Source organism: Pholis gunnellus (assembly GCF_910591455.1).
Source record: "Pholis gunnellus genome assembly, chromosome: 2".
Classification (NCBI taxonomy): domain Eukaryota; kingdom Metazoa; phylum Chordata; class Actinopteri; order Perciformes; family Pholidae; genus Pholis; species Pholis gunnellus.
In genome coordinates, this window is record NC_136536.1 from 5,536,724 (window position 1) to 5,557,388 (window position 20,665).

The 20,665-nt window shown below is 41.8% G+C and overlaps 1 protein-coding gene across 1 annotated transcript; it reads left to right on the forward strand.

Annotated features, from left to right (window-relative positions):
- Window positions 1-2,254: 2,254 nt before the first annotated feature.
- Window positions 2,255-17,969, forward strand: rbm38 (RNA binding motif protein 38; the record flags this gene model as incomplete). The annotated part of the gene is made up of 4 exons (XM_079169042.1): window positions 2,255-2,574; window positions 4,030-4,153; window positions 5,797-5,851; window positions 17,609-17,969. Exons 1-4 carry the CDS (start codon window positions 2,353-2,355, stop codon window positions 17,967-17,969), a joined length of 762 nt encoding a protein of 253 aa, XP_079025168.1. The 5' UTR covers window positions 2,255-2,352.
- Between the last annotated feature and the right edge of the window lie 2,696 nt (window positions 17,970-20,665).

Genomic DNA, 20,665 nt, shown 5'->3' on the forward strand with positions numbered 1-20,665 from the left:
GGAGTCTGCCAGTCTGCATGAAGTGGGAGGCAAGTGTGTGTGTTGATGGGAGGCATGGACATGTGGAGGGGATTTAGAGTGTGAAGGACATCCGTGTGGCAAATTCTCCGAAAAAGACGAGAGCTTCCTCTCAGTCTGACTTTTGTCTGCGACATTGAGGGCCGTGCCTCGCTTTTTTCTGCTGTTTGTTTCCTGCAACTTGGTCACCTCCCCTTTGTGAGCTTTAGTCATCAATCATCCCTCTTTCTCCTCCTCCTCTCAATGATTTTGCACCCCATAGATAGATCTCACACCTCCAGGCTATCCCAACCCTGCAGCTGTTACTGTACCCAAAACCTACAGAAGCCCGACAGCCTAGTCAGAGCTCAGAATAACTTAACTCCTATTCGGACCTGAGTGTCATTTGTAATAAAATTACAGAGTCTGTCAGTTTAAGATTGGCTGCCAGATTACTGCAGGCTGACTCACTCAACCCTTGGTTGCTTTGAGAAATGGTTTGACATTCAGTAACGAAGACGAGAGGAAATTTCTGTTTCACCTGTTTTAATGCAGTGATGATTTAATGCATTTTAAGTGTGAAATATTGTAGTGTGTCATTTTTTGATGAGTTATAACTACTGGATTTATTGCCATGTTCCCCACAGGATGAATCCCAGGATGAAATAGATGATCTCTGACTCTATACAGCTAAAGTTTCAATTTCTCAAGTACTTTTTGTTTATGACCAAATCCCTCAAATGTACTTCGTGTTTTAGCACTAATTAGCCAATGTTAGCCAATGTTAACACACAATTGTTTTAACTATATCTATATTCTTGGGAGTTTATCATGATCTTTGGTATTTATGTAAAGGTATTACAGGAGTTGTTCACATTGCCTCTGCACATGGGGGCCTATGCTGCATTTGACTTATAGTGTTGCAATCAATAGTGTGACTCTAACATTGAAGACAAAGAGTTCAAGAGGTTTTTGGTTAAATGATCAGGCGGCATCCTCCGGTTCAGGAAAGTGAAACCAATGTGAAAGTAAACCTGCATTATTTTTAATGGCCATCAGGGGGCGACTCCTCTGGTTGTAAAAAGAAGTCTGATTGTATAGAAGTCTGAGTCTCACTTGAGTTATTACCTCAGTAAACATTGTAAACATGAGTTTATGGTCTCAATTGCTAGTTTAAAGTCTTAAATACAGCATGATGTTCATTTAGTAAATTATAGTTTCATTTAGAGTAAAATAGTTGATGGAACTTCAACTCTTTCTCAGTGTTCAGTTCATGAAAGTTAATTGTTAAAATTTCTTATACAAAGTTCAGTTGTACTCAGCTCCACCCTCTCATTTCACTTCTGGTTTCAGAAACCAAGATGGCGACGGCCAAAATGACTAACGCAATGCTTCAAAACGGCAGACCACAAACCAATGAGTGATGTCACGATGACTACGTTCACTTCTTGTATACATGGCAATGGTCATATATGGTCTATGGTGATGACGTCAAAACCAAAAATTGTTACGATTGCTTCCGGTCTCCCCTACTGAGTAGAGACATTGTAACTCACCGTGGTCTGAGTCTCTCTGTTTATATCATCAAGAGTCTCCCATATGCTTTCTGCAGGATCGCCCCCAAACCTGCGGAAACCCCTCTGATGGAGGTTTTACTGTGATCACTGTCACGAATTAAGGATAAGGCACATGATGTGTAATTCTTACCAATTATCTTGCCACATCCTAGAATTACAAGTGGTTCTCTTCTTCTTTTTTTATTGACTTTTTATCAGCTGTTGCGATCTTTGGCTTCCCAGCCTCCTCCTATAGTAGCTACGGTCGAGACAGATTCTCTACAAAACCATGTCAAATAATAATCTCTTTGTAACATGTGGTGCCTGCTCGTGAGTACACTAGATATTCAACTGTTCCTCCATTTTATTGGCAAAAGTATTTCAGCTGCCGTGTGGGGGGTTTCCTGTGTGTGTGTACGTGTGTCTTTGTGTGTGCGTGCGTGCGTGCGCAGCAGGGTGGAGCAGGAGGCGGGTTGCGCCGATGGAAAAGACGCACCACTCATCTATTGGACCATACGCGGAGTGGGCGCATACAAGACGCGCCTACCGAGGCTTAAAGACTTGTCTTTTTTCCCCCTCCGAGACAGGAGACATGAGGTTCCGAGACACCTGTCAGCAGGACTACACATCCAGAAGCTGCGTGTGCTGCAACTGGAGGCTGCGTGTTTAACCATGGACGCGCTGTTGTCGTTATTCGTATAGCCTCTTGGTGACCAAGGAGCGTAAAGTTATTCTGCTGCTTTCTTGTTTTTCTTTGTGTTATCCTTCGGGTTTTTGTTTTTTTTAAATCTCAAGCCGCATGAGTTCCCCGCTGTTTCTAGGTCAGCTGGTCGGGGTTCCGTTAGAAATAATGCACCCCACCATGGAGAAAGACACGACTTACACCAAGATCTTCGTCGGCGGGTTGCCGTATCACACCAACGACGCCTCACTTCGGAAATATTTCGAGACTTTCGGTGACATCGACGAGGCGGTGGTTATCACAGACAAACAGACGGGAAAGTCCAGAGGATATGGCTTTGTGAGTTAATTTAAGTTGCTGTGTTCTGGTAGAATAAACGAGGAGTCAAACACATGTAGAGTGAAATATGCGATTTAATTAAGGTTTTATCAGCCGCTCTGACTTTAATTGGATGGTCAGGGTGCTGAAAACACACTAGATCACGTCTGTAGCAGCCAGTAATGAGTTTGAAGCGACTTTATCTTCATGCTTAATTGTATTTTTTCTTGCCTTGGAGGCAGCACACACTGCCACTTTGTTGCAGCAACCATGTAGGCGGCATTGTGTCTGGTGGTGGCAGTCACATGCTTGAAGCTTGAGTGGCAGATTGCTTCTTACAAGTGTGTCATCAATTATCTCTGAGGTCCCAGAAGAGGTCCCTTTTATTTATATATATATATATATATATATATATATATATATATATACACACACACACAGTATAAGTGTACAGAATGAGGACACACCAGCACAGACACAGAGAGGTACAAGTGAGTTGGTAATGAGCTGCCACAGCTGTGGACAGATGTCTCTGTTTCCACTGTGTGTTTGTGTAAGAGAGAGAGACAAGGGGGGAGAGAGGGGGGAGAGTAGTCACAGAGGTGTGACATGTCAGTTGGCTCTGCAAGATAAGGCTGCAGTAATTTCATTTTGACTTCCTCCCATGCAATCCCCCCCCCCCCCTAGCAGGATGTGTTTGGTTTGTATGAAAGCCTGTGAGTTTGTGTGTGGGGAAAAAAAGATAAGAAGGGATTATTGATGTGTGAATGAGTTGAAATGATCTCTACCTGTTCGTAGCCAGTGAGCAAATCAGCCGAGTGACCAGTATTGTCATGAGTTGTTTTGGGGTAGCGTGCTCATTTCATCCCTGACTTCCCCTTTAAGCAGTCTGACTCCCTTCTTGAACCCCGACAATCTCAAACCATCCGCTGCCTCTGTTTGCATAAGACTCCGGAGTCTGATGCTGCGAAACGAAAGCAAGCGGAGGCAGTTTTACTTTCACTGTCCCATTTGTTGGTGGTGGAGCTCTAGTTTGCCTCATATATTAACTGTGTGTGTGTGTGTGTGTGTGTGTTAACCTTCACCACCCCTTCCCACTGCTATCTGCCCACTCCTCAACAAACTCCCTCAAGGTAGATTCCAGTATCTCATCCTTGACAGCATAGTGTGAAAAAATAACACAAATCTGCCTCCTACATAAGCTCCAGTGGAAGCATTCAAACACAATGATGGCTGTATTCATGAGCTGGAGTCAATGTCTCCTCACGCATTTAGCAAAAAGATTGAATCATTCGAGTAGAGACGAGGACAGCAGCTTCCTCGGGGGCCCCCATCCCCCTCCCCTCACCCGCTCTGGGTCTGATGCTTCATCATGTTGGGATCAATCCTTCAACACTGGATAAGAGAAGCTTTCACATGCAATTGTGTAGCTTAAAGAGTGATTATTAATCAGTGATGCTGTGACACCGTCAACAGGTGACCATGGTGGACAGGGGAGCAGCGGAGCGGGCGTGCAAAGACGCCAACCCCATCATCGACGGCAGGAAGGCCAACGTGAACCTGGCGTACCTGGGGGCGAAGCCTCGCAGCTCGCAATCTAGTAAGTGTGTTAGATCAGTCGTTGTTTTTTACCGTGTTTTAACAAAATACCTACAAATCATGTAAAGGATAAAGCTGGTGATTTTCTAAACATACCCCATAAAAAGACCAACAGCTAATCCTTCTTTGAATACTTCCTGTCTCACTCAATTCCAAGCCCTCTTTGGTTCCTACTGAAAGCAAAACAGATCACAGATGTGTAGTTTCACTCGTAAAACAATTAATGATGAATTGATCCAGGTAGCCAAAGGCTTCCAGAGACTCACTCAAGATCTGTAGTCCACCGCAGTAAACATTGAATATTTCTGTATTTCTCTGTGAAAGATACTGAATGTTGCTGTCAAATGGTAAAGATTTTCATTCACAAACTGCCATGTTTTTGGATGGATTTGTTAGATTTATGCATGAAGAAGGTTCGGTGTTCAGTTGCTGCTGAACACCTCAAAGACTCAAATATCGCAGGAAAACAGAAGGCCAGCTATCAAAGTAATCCTGATGATGGTCTTGCTTTGATGGAAGCTGATTGGTCACTGTTGATGGATCTCAAGCAATTTTCAAGTCTGTTGCATGTTGCATTTCATGCCGCACTGAAATGAATGGAAACCAACAGCTGTCTGGAGGATAGTTAATCAATCTAAAGACCGATGAATATGTGTACAAATTTGAGGTTAGTGGGATAAAACATACAAAACCACTGCTATGCTCCTTCCATCGAGACTGTCAGTGAATGCATATTGGGAACGAGCACAGTTTGTGTACTTGATTTAACGCACAGCTCTCATGCCGCTGGGCTTTTTCAGTGTCAACCACCAGCGCTCGGGCTTCGTGCTTCCCCTCCGACGTCTCGCTGCACACCAGACCTTGACAGCAGCTCTCCCTCGCTGCTTTATTTAATGCTCGCTGGCTGAAATACTGCCGAGTGTAGGTGTGATTGACAAACACTGGCGCCAACAACAACTGACTGTGTGTCCTTATTCTGGGGCCGGTGCTGCGACGCAACTCCCCAAGCATGCAGCTGATGGGAGATGGCAGCGCTTGGTATTTTGTTATTGTGTGCGAGAGAGAATGGGAGAGGGAGTGAATAAGGAGAGCAGGAGGGGACGGGGCTGTTAAGAGAATTAAATAACAGCGCGTCTGTCTCCTCTTTGTGCTGGTGAAGAAAGGAAGTGGGCATTTAGATATAGGTTTGAACAAAAGAAGAGTGCTGATGGAGTCATGGCTGTACAGTAAAAAGAGGAGTAACAGAGGAATGAATAGCTGGAGGAATGTTGACATGAAGTCAGAGGAAGGGCAGAGAGGAGGAGGAGGAGAGATTTCTCCTTTCTTTCTCAGCCTCAGCTGATTCCTGGTGAACTCTGGAGGCAGAGAAGTCACAGATGTTTGTGTTCAACTGAGTGCATTATTATTTGTGTGAGTTTGTGTGTGTGTGTGTGTGTGTGTGTGTGTGTGTGTGTGTGTGTGTGTGTGTGTGTGTGTGTGTGTGTATACATGCTGAGGGAATAACGGATACCGTCTTGGACATGCTAACAATCTGAGGCAGAGAGGCAGAGAATCGTCTCTGTCCTTGCCTGCTCGTCTCTCGCGTTGTCTGTGTAGCCGGTAGCTAAAATACTTCTCTTCATCGCTGCATCTCTTTGTCTGCAGGTCTCTCTGTTGGAGTTCAGCAAGTCCATCCTACGTGGGCTCAGAGGCAATATGGGTAAGACGGAGAAGAATCAATACCTCTATTTCCACCTCTTTCTCTCTCTCTCTCTCTCTCACCTACCTCCTCCTCACAATACATCTCACTCCTCCGTCCTTGACATTTGTGAGCACTCGCTCCTGTTCTCCACTCGGGTTGTGGTAGTTAATGCCACTCTGCAATGTGAAAGAAAGTGTGTGGGGGGGGGGGGGGGGGGAAGCCGTCACAGACGCCACAAATAATGCTTGTTTAAAACTCTGCTTCAAAGACGTTTTCAGCCGTATCTGTGTCTGTGCATCGTATCTTGATTGGTCTTTGGCTGTTGTCTCTCTTTCTTTCTTTCTGGGCCATTAAACACATGAGAAGCTCGATTCTGAATTTCTCTCACGCATGACTTGGGCTTTACTGAGGATACAAGCCATTTAGTGAAACTTCCCTGCATCCCTTCTCTATTATCTTTTTTTTCCTTCATGTTTGTGCACGCAGAGGCATTATATCATATCATATCTATTTAATATCTCTGGGTGTATTAGGCCGTGGTTTCCAACCTGGAGCTCAGCAATCCCACAAAGGCTCTCTGGTTGAATTCATAGTCCTGCAATAAAGGGTTACAGATGCAGGCCTAACAATTCTTTACTACACGTCAGGGCTGCAGCGGCCGCTGAGATACACGGAGACCACAAGAACTGTGATTGGTCAGCGTTTGGCTTCTCCTGATGATTGTGAGGAAAAAAATTAAGAAAGACTCAGTTGTCCTCTACTTGTCGGTAACACACATAAAGCAAAGCAGGCTGTTCTCATACATTGTTCATAGCTATACCTACACAAATGTAATATGTAATCCACGTCAATCCAATCATGAAGTAGGAAGTATAAAGACCTCAAAAACACAGAAAGGGTCAAACTAAACCGGGCTTCATGGCCTGTGTGAAAAGAGAAGTCAACATTGATTTATTTGTTACGTAAAGTTATTTCAACCCAAACCGCGATCGTTTCCTAAACCTAGCCAAGTAGTGTTGTTGTCGAAACCTAACTAAGTTGTTTCCTGTGAAGACTGAAGTTTATTTTAAAAAGACTGTATGTATGTATGTAACGAGCGAAAATGGACACTGTTGCAGGAGATTGCGTGAAAAATGGGGAGTAACTTTTTCATAAGATATCTTATAAACCGTTGTATGAGGATACGTTGAGCTTAGACATCTTCACGGCAGAACCTTCTCAAAGTACGACACAACATGGTCACATACGTCTGTAGCAATGCAGTGGTGCCATTGACTTTGTCACACACTGGCTTGGGGAACATGACAAAAATGGAGTCCAAACATAATTTATGAAACTGAGGTCAACTCAAATGAACAATGAGTGTGCAGATCAGCACAGTCAGTATTGAAGGCCACACATGGATGCGTGTCAGATGTGTCGTGGAGGTGTTGAAGGTGCAAAACCAAACGACGATCGTGCATGGTGTGCGTGTGTTCTGTAGTAAGACGGGTAGACAACGAGCATGTGGACCAGCTTTTATAGCCTGGAAGGCCCAGATGAGCTTAATCAGGCTGACGACCCTCCCTCGCGAGCTAACTGCCTGCTGTGGTTGGCCAGGACAGCCTCAGGACAGTGGGAGGGATCCAACAGTGACAACGGTATCAAATAAGAGGATGCAAGATGAGCAGGAAAAAGGAATAGAGATATTTCTGTAACAAGGCTTTTTTATATTACTCTAATCTCTGGTTCTTTCATGTGAAATACTGTTTAGTTTTACCTCTTTGGGTTTATAAAAATGATTGAAATCACACAATCTGAGAAGGGAAAACCTCTTTACTGACAAAACATAGACAACCTGATCACGAGGATATATCCCCTTTGTGTTAAGGACTCAAATCAAAAAAGGTTGGGAACCACTGTATCAATGGATTTTTGCAGCAATGTAACTAGAGCTGCAACAATCAGTCGATCAAACAGGGAACAACTTTGAAAACTGATTAATGTGCATTTGTTAAAGCAAAAATTCCAAACATTTGTTGGTTAAACGCTTTTCAAATACTAAGCTTTGATGCTTTTTTTTGTCATATATGATAGTAAAGTGAACATCTTTGGCTTTTAGACTGTTGGTCAGACATTCAAAAACATCTCGTTCGGCTGTGGGAATCATAACGGGCAACACCTAATAGACAAAATGATTAATTGGGGAAATAATCAGCAAATTAATCAATAGTGAAAAGAATTGCCAGTTGCAGCCTAATGGGGTACCTTGATTTGTCAGGTATTCAATCATTTCTTTAATTCAGTCTCTGAATTGATTTTCCAGAAAAACTATCACAATATATATTAATGTATCAAATTACATCCAATACAATGAGGGATTCTTTCCGTGTCGCCTACTCCTAATGGACTTGAGAGCCGAGCTGAGGCCTCATGGAGCTGCTGGTGGTTTTCCTCCGTGAAACTCGCTGTAATCCACACATGAAGGACGTTCTGCCTCCTCGTACAGTTTCCCTGAGTTTCAGCGTGAACTCCAAAGGAAACCTTGTGACTCCAGTTCCTGAGTGAAACATGGAGGATGATTCATTCCCAGGGCTGTTGCAGACAGTATAGAGCGACGCTGCAGCTCGAACCCTACTGAGGCTTGACTCAGATATTTGCTGTATGAGTGTTGTTTTGGGGATCTTAGACGAGGATATTGTCAACCAGCGTCACAGTTGTGTTGTTGACTTTCACACCGAAATATCTGGTCTTTGGGGGAAAAGAGTGCAAAGCATGTTTTTTAGTCTTTGGTTGATTTAAAAAAAAGTTTTACAGACGGGATCCTCTATATTTCAGAGGTGCTTTTAAGGATTATCCATGATGAGGTGTTTTGGAAAAGGAGCTCTTCACACTGACTTTCTCCAGGATGTTCTGCTCCTGCCAGAGGACAGAGGAGTCCATTAAAAACCTCAACTGTTCTGAGTGCTATTAATATTGCAGTCCTCAATTTCTGAATGAGCGATGAGGGAATTGAGGCTGACCCAGATGAGTCTATGAATGAGTGATGATGGCTTGATTGATGGTCTCCGGCAATGAAACCAGACATTCAAAGCGAAGCGTGTTTTAATCCGTGCTTCCAGGAAGAGTCACAGCTTTGACTGGAGCAAAAGAGGCAGAAATGTCACCTGACACACTGACTAACGAACACACCTGTGAGGCAAACGCACACAGAAGGTGGCACATCGTCTATCAGAGTGGAAACACCCGTACATTCAAGCATTAAGATATTTGTACCAGATGTGCGTTTATCTGGGGGGGGTTTTCAGGCTGTTGGTTGGAAAATACAAGACTTTTCATTTTAACCCTATTTAATCAATGAATTGAGAAAATAATCACCAGATTGAGTGATAAAGACAATAATTTGGTTAGCCCTATTCATAACACGATTCATTCCCGCCGTTGGTGAGGAATAAGCTGTTATAAAGAATAGATCAAACATTTTGAGAGATGACTCCAGACTACATTGCTTATTTATGAAGTGAAGATAAATTGCTTCCAGTTAAAGAAAGTTATTGATTTCCTTTTAACTTTTAATAGTCCTCTTTGTTTGTGAAGCTTGAAGTGAAGTGCTACAATTTTAAATGTATCTGTTTAGTTTGAACCACCACACATTTAAATCTGCACCTAATGATTTTTTTTAACAATTCATCAATTCTATTTTGATTCGTTGATTAATTATTTAGTCTAAGAAATATGAGAACACATAGCAAAAAAACAAAGTACCCATCAGAGTCTGAGGCGACATCTTTAGCAGCAGTCCAAAACACAAAGATGTTCAATTTACACTCATGTAAAATAAAGAAAAGAAGCAAATCCTCTAAACAAACCTCAAAACACACAGAAAAACCAACGGCTGGTTGGAGTTCCCCTGGAATCGACTAATCTATTAATTATTAGCTTTCCTTTTCAACACGATGTACTCTGAAGGGAAAATCTGTTGTAAACCAGAGTCCGTTTGTTTTATGGTGAAAATCAGTTGCAGAAGAAGAAGCGATACCAGTTTATAACAACTGTAACCTCAAGAGATCTCAGTAGCGCACAGCTGCAAGACGGGTTGTGTTTTGAGTGAATGCCAGATTCACTTTCTCTCAACAGGAAAGTCTCTCTATGTTAAATAACTATCACTGTTGTTGTTTGTCTCTCCATCTAAATAAAACAGCCAGTTAATTAGAGTCTCTTCTTTGTCTAAAGGAAATCGAATTAGTTTGAATCAATTGGCTTAATGCCTCTAGATTACAAAGTAGACAGAAAAATAACATGTTTGGGTGAGGGAGAAATAAACCGCACGGCGTGTCAAACCTTGATATTTTTAAGTTTAGTACGTGCAGAGGACTCATCTGTCCAGCTCAGATCTCGCTGCTCCGAGGCGAGATGTGTCTGTGACATGATCAGTATGACTGCAGTCAGAGTCAAACATGTCTTGGCAAAGTGAAGGAGTTTTATTTTAGGGACAAGCTATAGCTTTAGTTTTAAAAAAGGCCTGGGCAGCTGATAAAGAACAGGAGCCTCATTGCAGACAAGATCTAGAACCGGTGCTTTCTTTTTCCCAAATATAAAACCTTATAGCTGGGATTGTGGGCACCTTTTCCCATTAATTCACACATAAATACGTTATATACATATATATATATATATATATTATTAACATTTTTGGTTGAAATTGTGACATATACTGATATTCTATATATCTATATCAGGTGGTCATAGCTTGTATAATAAGTTTGTGTTCTCTATAATAGTGTGAGGCTTCAAATAAGCCCAGTGGGTGTTCCTGCCTCTTCCTGCACTGTGACATTATTTATCTCAGTTATGTTCGTGTAAAAGAAGCAATAACATTTCCAAGACGATATTTAAAAAGGAAACAACGGAAACGTCGCTTAATAAGGTCGGTATCGGTCCTGGCAGATTAGAGCGGTTTCACCAGATGTGGTTTAAATGAGATTCTGACAACAATTATAACAATGATATTGGGGGTTTTCTGGGGTTGAAAAGCAGATGATAAGCAATCATTCGTGTGCCTTTTAGCGCTCTGATACTATACTGATGTAGAATCAGTGGTTAGATCTCACTCTGTCAAATGGTAACACAATCCTCCCAGCCACACCTCTGAAGGTAAATGATGTATAATGTGTTATTAGTGAGCTTTAGAGGAGCTGGTGGGTGGATTGTTCCCTCCGACAGAGCCAGGCTAACTGTTTCCTCCTGTATCCAGATGTTTTGCTAACTAAGCTAACCAGCTGCTGGTTGCAGCTTCTTGTTCAACAGACAGATGTGAGGTGGTGCCGATCACTGACCAAAACGTCAAACTATTCATTTCAATACAGTCTAAATATGTCTGCAGGTCTTTTGGTGCCCTTTAGCTGTGGGGTCTCCCGGGGGGGCTTCAGGGTCTGACACCCACACGGTAAACAGCAAATAACAAAAACAAACTCAAACAAAGCACAGCTCTGTCGGCTGCTTCGGCGTATTTGCTTAAAGTTTTAAGAGGACAGAGGACGGGCTGATGCCAACTGTGGCTTTGAGGTACAGCTGAGTCGTGGGGGAGGAGGGGAGGGAAGGGCTGTTCTCATTCGAGGGAGGGGGTCTGTTGCCCATGGCTGCCTGCTGTCTGCCTTTAGCACCCAACCGCTTGGCAGAAGTGAAATTCATTTTTTTTTTTTTTTTTCAACAACAACAAAAAAAAACGACATTCTGGTGTTTATTTTTTTGAGAGAAAGAAAGTAGATGGATGTGCGGTGAGGCTGTTGAATGTGGAGGGAAGGCAGTGCTTCCTGTTGAAGCAGCACAGAGAGGGGGAGGAAGGGAGGAAGGTGGGGTGACACAGACTAACAGCACACCTGTGGCTGGGTGTGTAGTTGTGTCTGGCTGCAGTGAAGCTTTAGGGCCGGCGGTAGACGTGACGCTGGAGCTCGTTTCCGTGTGTGGATTTATGGTCAAAATGTTCCTCGTGAAACATCAGTGAATCGTAAAACAGCACCGACGTGTCGACTCCTTTGATACGTTCACATTTCTTTCCACTCTTCCCCTGTTTCCTCTTTGGCTGCCTTCCTCCCCCTCTAAATTATCTCGTCTCCTGCGTCTCCTGAAGTTATCGCTCTTATCTGTCTGTCAGGGGGGGTTTTTAGGTAGACGGTGAATCCTCAAGTGTATATTTCTCTTATCCAGGGACCCAATTAGGGGAGGCACTTCTGTCACATGAAAAGCCTAATTTGAAAAACAATGAAAAAAAAAAAAAGGTATTGTTTGAATTATATTCGAGCACAGAAAGCTTTCATTTTCGTTCTGTTGTAAAAGATGACACACATTCTGATCTGCATTTGCATTATTTTCCTCCACTTTTTAGCTGTTGTTTTGTGACGTGCATCTTAACTCAAATTCCAGCTCCTGCTCCCAGATTTCAGTGAATGTTGCAGCCGTAAACTGATAATGGCCGTAAAAAATAAAAAAAATCCAGATTGAGGCCGACTATTAACAAAATGACACTCGGCATTTCAGACTTACTCAACACTTCACATCCTGTGCCTGCAGGTGCTTCTCAGTAATAAAACTCAACTGCCAGTAATGTGACAAGTCAGCATTAAACAGCTGAACGCATTATAATGTAGTTGTAAGCAGATGTGAGGATGTTTCTACGTGTTTATTTATGTATTTGTCAACAACCATAGCTGCTGTATACACAGTTAATGATTGATTATTGTTAATGACACAGTATAATATTGCGGCACTCATATCTATTGATTAGGACTACACACACATCCTCAGCTGCAGACACGTGATGTTTAACAAACTCAACTTTATAAAAGTTGATTTAAATCTAAGATCAGATCTTTTTTTTTCTGTTAATTTCTTGTTGATGGAAGTTTTAAATGTTGAATGTGCAACACGTGAAAGTGATAATATTTAGATTATGTTACACTGCAAACATAAATCTCTCTCTTTACTCTTTTAAGCATGAACAATCTGACACACACTGAAATGATCAGGACTTACACTGCCATGACAATATTCAGTATTCACTTATTGAATATTTTCTCTACATCACGCAGCCCTGTTTGTATTCATACGTTAATTCAAATGTCTTTCTTGCTGACATGAGAGCTGAGTGTCCAGCGCTGATGTTGGCCTTTCTATCCCTCACCCTCCCTCAAGCCGTGTGTGTGTGTGTGTGTGTGTGTGTGTGTGTGTGTGTGTGTGTGTGTGTGTGTGTGTGTGTGTGTGTGTGTGTGTGTGTGTGTGTGTGTGTGTGTGTGTGTGTGTGTGTGTGTGTGTGTGTGTGTGTGTGTGTGTGTGTGTGTGTGTGTGTCTTTGACTGACTCACCCTCCTCACATCCCTGATCTGAACTATTAAAAGCGTGGCTGTCCTAAAGCATGAAGGATATGATGGCTGATCCTTCACCTCTAAGCATCTCTCCCTTCTCCTCTCCCTCCCGCTCACTCCTCGCCCAAGGAGTCCTCGACCTCGACCCTCTTCTTTTTTTTTTTAAAGATTTTTTTTTATTCAGTGCATCCGATCTCTTTTATCCCCGCTGCCTGGTTTTTGACGAAGGACAGTGAGGAGGAGTGCAGAGGAAGCTGGCTGTGAGGGAGTGAACCCACAGAGGGGAGGGGAGTCGGTGGAGGTTATTCTGCTCTCGTGGGTCTGTTAGTGAGCGTACACCCATGCAGCTGCGCCAATTAGCCCGGCTATGCCTGAACTCCACACACACACACACACACACACACACACACACACACACACACACACACACACACACACACACACACACACACACACACACACACACATCCTCTTGTAAGCGGCTCAACTGACTACACAGCCTTTTAAGAGTGTATTATACTTGTTTCGTTCAGATTTGCAGGTTCACTTTTTCTGCATGTGTGCTTAATGTGAATTTATGCGTTTGCGTGCCGTAGTGTCTACACCCTGTGTGTGTGTGTGTGTGTGTGTATGTATATATATATATATTTATATATATATTTATATTTATATGAATGTGTGTTTGACAGCCAGCAATGATGCCAGGCACGGGGAGGAGAGAGGCGAGGCGCAGCTCCCTCTCATACGATGCCGCTGTCACATTGAATCAGTCAGGCCGGTGCACAAGCAGGCAGCGGCACACAGCCGAGGGAATGACACTGCACTTCTGCTCTGGGAGAGACTCGCAGAGCTCCAGTTGGGGGGAGAGACGAGATACAGTGGTGTTGAGGAGCGGGCTGATATTAGCTTCAGCTGTGTTTTGACTTAATGTGTTGTTGTTGAATGTCATTAGACTACGTGTTAGTCTCGGCGTTGCTTCTTTCTTTTGGTCAGGTCTCCCTTAGAGACCCTGGAAACCTATTTTCTCGCTGACTCACTGCGGCTGATGTGGTCTTACGTGTACACGCTACTTTAAATAAGTTTTGGTCATTTCACACAGAGTGTTCTCTGATCGGTTCAAAGTGGTCAGTTAAAAAAAGATGATGTTCACATGTTTCTGTGCACCATTCAGAGCAACATTTGAACCAAAATGTGATGACAGTTGTGGGGATGTTTGCTCATGCTGACAGCCCCCCCCCCCCCCCTGCTTTCAGCCTGTGGGCCTTTTCTAAAATCCAGATTGCACATTTCACAGTAGGCTCAAACACACAAGGTGATAAAATACCACAGTCAATCTTGTTTACAGAGATTGGAAGCTCATACTGTTCTACCAATAAAAAGGATTATTATTGACATTATGCATACATTTTAGAAGCTAAAAGAAATGGAAGTCTTGATCGTTTGCAACCTCTTGTCATCAGTAGAACGTTTAGACGTTTACTGAGAGCTTCCTGTTTAAAAAGAGAGTCTATCAGGTGTGTTGATTGCACCGCCAGCATCACCGCTAACGCTACACAATTAGCGCACACTGTGTATTGTTGTTTTGAGACTTTGTTTTTTGTTAAGTGGAAAAATTGACAATTCACAGTTATTTAGGATGATTGTGTGTTGGACTATCTTTCAAAGGAAACCTGTAATTTTGGAGTGTCCGCTGGTTGCCTGGCAACTGCTCAGAACCAATAAATAGTCTGGCATACAACCCGCAATAAAACAGCAAATTGTTGTTTTTCTCCTTTTTGTACGGATGAAACAAACAAGATACAACGTGCTAATTAGGGAGCTTTAATGTGCTGCTTGGTAGATTTTTATTTCTACCCATGGACAGAGCCAGGCTGGTTGTTTTCCTTTGTTTCCACAGCTGGTGTTGTTTGAATCCTGAGAACTTTATATTCAATTTTAGTCCAGAGCTCAAGGTTTCCAAAAAATACCAACTGTGACGGGCAGAATTACAGAGAAATCTGTTCAACATGATGCACAACACACCTGCAATCTACACTCAATTTATAGAAATAGGTAGACATTTTAGGAAAAGGCCGGAGGATTAATACAACTCTTGTGTCTGTTCAATAAATATAATATACAGCCGGTTAGCTTAGCATAAAGAGTGGAATCTGTTAGCCTGGCTCTATCCAAAGGGGGAGAAAAAGATTAAACAAACCAGAAGGCGTTGATTGCTTCCTGTCCTGTTAGCTGTTGCTCCGTTTTTAGCATATAGACACACGAGTGGTATCAGTCTGCTCATCCAACGTTTGGCAGAAATGGGAATAAGCATAATTTCCAAAATGAGAAATACAGTAACTGTTCCTTTAAATGGGAGATGAAGAGATAATCCTGAAAACCTTTGATTTTAAATGCTAGTCCAGATTCTAAAAGGTTTCCAACAATTCCAGCATGATGCACAAGACATCTGCAGTTATCCATTTCATGGTGTCCTAAAATTATTCATATATCACTCAATTTAAGTATCAAGTGGATACAGAAACATTCAAGTAAGTTGAGGAGAAATTGGGGACTTAAAGGTTCCTCAGTCGGTGCTCGATAAGTCCATAGAAGAGTTAAGTAGGTGAAATAACTTTAAAACTGAAATAGGTCATATGGGCGAATATTGGCAGGCATGATACATATACTGGTGTGTGTTGTGTATACAACAGAGTGGGTATGAAAAGACCCAGTCCCAGTATTTGTTGTGTACACCTGATCCCTGCTCTGCCTCTGTTTAGGGGTAAGCAGCAGCAGCAGCAGCGGGCAGCATCTCTACCCCTGATCACCTGTTCAGTGGCAAGGTCACCGTCAGGTTAATGGGTTAGACTGTAGGCGCCGATCACGGGAGTGTAAGTGTTAGATACTGTCATGTACTATTGTGTTTACTTAAGCAGCTTTAACCTAGTTCTTCTGATATGATCGCTGTTGCTGTTGCCAGATGTAACTGAGGCAGTTCAGGTTAAGCGGGCAGCCTCAGGCAAGGGCATGAGTGAATACAAGAGGACAGTAGAGCCCTTTTTCTCCTCATTACTGCCGTGGCTCGGAGTAACAACAGTCTCATATACACTGCGTTTATTGTGGCAGCTTATGTGTGTGTGTGTGAGTACACATGCATTCAATTCAGAGACCACATTTTTCATTCAGAAATGCAACAATTCTGATTGTATTGTTACGTAAAGTTCTTTTCTCGTTATGTAGCTTTTTCATCTTTGAAGCGGTGATATTTTATTTGGAACAAAGCTTTTCTTTTTGAACATTTTTCAGGCAGTGTGCTAATTACTTAAAACACAAGGGAGAAGGTCTATTTCAAGGCAACAGTGCTGATAATTGCTCGTGGAGGAGGAGGAGGAGGAGGCCTTAATAGGACTCTGATTTGTAACGTTAGGATGTAAAGAAAAGTCTGCAGTCAGTTTGCAACTCGGGGGTGTGAGTGTGTGTGTGTGTCTCCGGTTACTGTTGTTTAAATGGCATTTAATAATCAGATCAGATCTCACACCGAGCGACAGCTCTGAACACACATTAATCACATTTTGCAGATGTTGTCATTGGGTGTTCAGACACAGATATGGATGTGGTCAGACCTGTGTGCGTCATTCTTTTCTCCTCTATCTCACTCATTTTGCTTTTTGCACATATACTGTAATTGTACAAACAAATTGTAGAAAGAAAGTCATATATAGAAACAAAAAAAGTTTCAAGAGAGGTTTGTCTGAGAAACAATTGTAGTTTCATCTCCAATCAGGTGTCACCAAGCCATTTAGAGTTATGAAAATAACGATTGAAAATGACAAAAATATTCAATATAAATTATACAGACTAATAACAGCATAAAAGTACCACATTGTATGTATTTTTTTAAATGTAATTCTACAGTAAAATGTCTTTTAGTTGTTCATATCTGTTGTCATGGGGACATTTTAGGTTCTGGTTTTACAAAAAAGAAGGTGAAGATTGTTTTTATTGGAGTGAAAGTTTAAAGAAATCACTAAAAGATGACGAGAGAGAAAGTGGCAAGAATATATTTTTATATATAAACGCACAAAGAATGCTGCCTCCCAGGTTTGTCCTATTTTATGTGCAGTTGTGTATCTGTAAGTGCACAACATTTTTCCCAGTAATTTATGTAATGATTATTTTCACCATTGATTAATCTGCTGCGTCCAAATTGTATCACAATTTCTCAGTCCAAGCTCTCATATATAGATCACTTGTTCTGACCATAAACTGAACAACTTCTCTCTTTTGGACAAAGTAAACCAGCAAATATTCACATTTAACAGGCTGGAAAAATACTTTTTTTTGTATTTTGCTGAAGAAATAAACTGAAATAATTAATCTACAATCAAAATTGTTGCTGATTAACTTTCTGTTCCTTCATCGCCTCATCATTTAACCTCTAACCCTTCTTCCTCCAGGCTCGCCCAGCAATACGTCTACCCGCAGGCCTTCCTCCATCCCAGCCTGGTGCTGCAGTCCCAGCTCAGCCCCACAGCAGCAGCAGCAGCAGCGCTCGCCTCCCCTTACCTGGACTACAGCTCCGCCTACAGCCACTACGCCCCCACGGGACTGGAGCAGTACCCCTACGCCCAGTCCCCGTCGCCCGCCGCTGGCTACCTCAGCTACAGCTTCTCCCCCGGCACGCCGGCGCCCGCTCTCGCAGCGTCCCCGACCCCTCCGGCCGCCATCCATCCTAACCTGGCTGCACTCGCCACCATGTCTGCCGCCCCGCAGGCCTTCCTCCATTACCCTCTGCACCAGCCCGACCGCATGCAGTGAGCAGCTCTGCGCGGAGCTGCAGCTGCCGAACTGATGATTCAAAGCAGCGTGACTGTTGACCTGTGACATCATCAGGACTGGTTAACCAGGGAGAGAGTGTGATGTAATCAAAAGGGCTTTTAGAAAGCACTCTCCTACCTTGTTTTTTTTTTAAATATATATATATATTATTGTTGTTGTAATAGGTGATGAAAATGTTCTATTGCTACAGTCATCAGCACTCGATGTGAATGTTTTTCATACGTGGCAGACGACTGGTAATCTTCTGGATGTTTCTGTCTCCACCACTGACCCCGAGGTTGGAGGCAGGCCGACTGCTGGAGAGCGCACAGGTAAAGACAACGAGAAATATGTCATGTTTGACACGATGCTGCGGCTGCAGTTTCTCCAAAGGTACTGAGCTGAATGCTGGATATTAGCCAAGCCGAGAGCCAGTTCCTCTTTCAGAAACAAAGGCCCAATTACCTCCACTTCAAGGTTACCTTTCTGTCCATGGCCTTAGAGATCTTTCTCTCTCTCTCTCGCTCTCTCTCTGTACCCGGTTCAGTTTGTGTTTGTCATTTTTATTAGTCTCTCATCTCAAATGAACAAAATGTTTATTGTGCTCCCTTTTGTTCCTTTTATCTACCGCTGGCAAGTGATTACACGTTGATAATCACGGTTTAACAGAATATGCAAATACGATGATAAAGGATGAGCTTGAACAAGGTAGACAACACTGGTATTTTGTATTTTGTATTGCTGCTGCTAGAGCGTTACTGAGAGAGAGACTCTGTTAACACTTAAAACACAATAGTCATCACATTAAATACCTGCAGCGGCTTATTAGGCTATTTTTTTTTGGGACCTGTAACTTTTGGAGCAAAGAGTGTCTGGATTGTTTGGTTTTATGATACCTAAATTACAAAGTTCTCAATACATATCAAGTAAATGTGTTTGGATGTAGGTGATGTTTTACTGAATATGTGTGAGTGTATGTGGTGTCTGTTGGTCTGTGTGCGACTCGAGTGAGAGAGAAATAGAGCAATGCAGTATACGCCAGTGTCAGCACCGAGCTCCTTTTCCAGCCCATTGTACTGCTCAGAGTTGTGTCTTTGTTTTGTTCTCGTTTTGTTTTCAGCTGCAGAATACAGACGGACGCTTCAGCGACGGGAATACTGGAGTCTCACGGTGCTGTGGCACCACCTTAGTAAAGTCATAAACCAAGCCATACGTCACATTTAAAACAAATATGCAAAAATAAAAATGAATATTTCTAAAAAAAAATATATGTTTTCGGAGTGTTGTAGAATTGAGGTTACAAATCTGTGGGAAACGGCTGCTGTGAGGAACCCGGGGAGTCACACGTGAGTCAAATCAAACCTACGCGTTGAGGTATCGAGCTGAGCAGTGGTCTTTAGAGAGGATGGGGAGCAGACCCGTTTCCAGCCTCTGTGCTACGCTAACCGGCTGCTCCGTCATATTTGCTGTTTAGTCAATTTTACTTTGATCGATCTTCTCGTCTATCTCTCAGCAAGGAAGCAAATATGTGTAGTTTCCTAAATGTTGGAATATTCTTTTGAATATACTACGACTATTTTAATTTGGATGGTATGCTATACTACTGTATGGCATGTTTATGACATGCTATACTGTGACGTTTTATGACATTTGTAGGACATGCTATACTTTTTTTAATTCTTTTTATATTCTATGCTTTGCTAAGACATTTTATAACGTGGTATACTATGACTTTTTATGACAAACTATACTCATACTTTCTTTCTTGACATACCATACCAGGATTTTGACTGTGACTTTCTTTGACTTTTTTGGTATACTATGACGTTTTACATATTTTGACGTGATTACATTTTAATGACATAGCATGTTATATCTTATGACATGCTGTACTATGACTTTTTAAGACATTTTTACGAGATGCTATGCAATGACTTTTAATATAAATGTTTTTTACATATGGTACTATGTAATTTAACGTTTATGACTTAATATATGACTAAGACTTTTTGTGACCTGGTATACTATGACTCTTTAAGAGATTTTGGACATACTGTATTATGACTTTTTACCACATTATTACAGTATGCGGTACTACAGCTGTTCATTACAATTTATGACATGTCATGTACTATAGTATACACAACATGGTATAATATGACTTTAGTCTGACATATTTATGACATACTACACTATGACGTTTTATGATTTTTTGACATACATTACTATAACTTTTTTATGACATGTTTATGACATGCTATATTACTTTTTTGTGATTTTTTTGGCAAGCAATACTGTGACTATTTGACACATGCATGATATACTATATATATTTTTTTTTATTTATTTATTTTTTGGCAAAAACACGACTTTTTTTTAACATATTATAATATGACTTTTTATGACCTGCCATACAATGGCTTTTCATGAATTAATGACATACTATACTTTATGACTTTTTTGGGTCATATTATACTATGACTATACTATGACTTTCATGACTTGCTATACTATGACTTTTTTTTACTTTTTTTTACTTTTTTTTACTTTTTATGACATGTTTATGACATGCTATAATTCTTTTGGCAAGCAATACTGTGGCCATTTATGACACGTGCATGACATAATATATATATATATTTTTTTTGGCATACTATTCTATGACTTATGACATATTATATAATGGCTTTTTATAA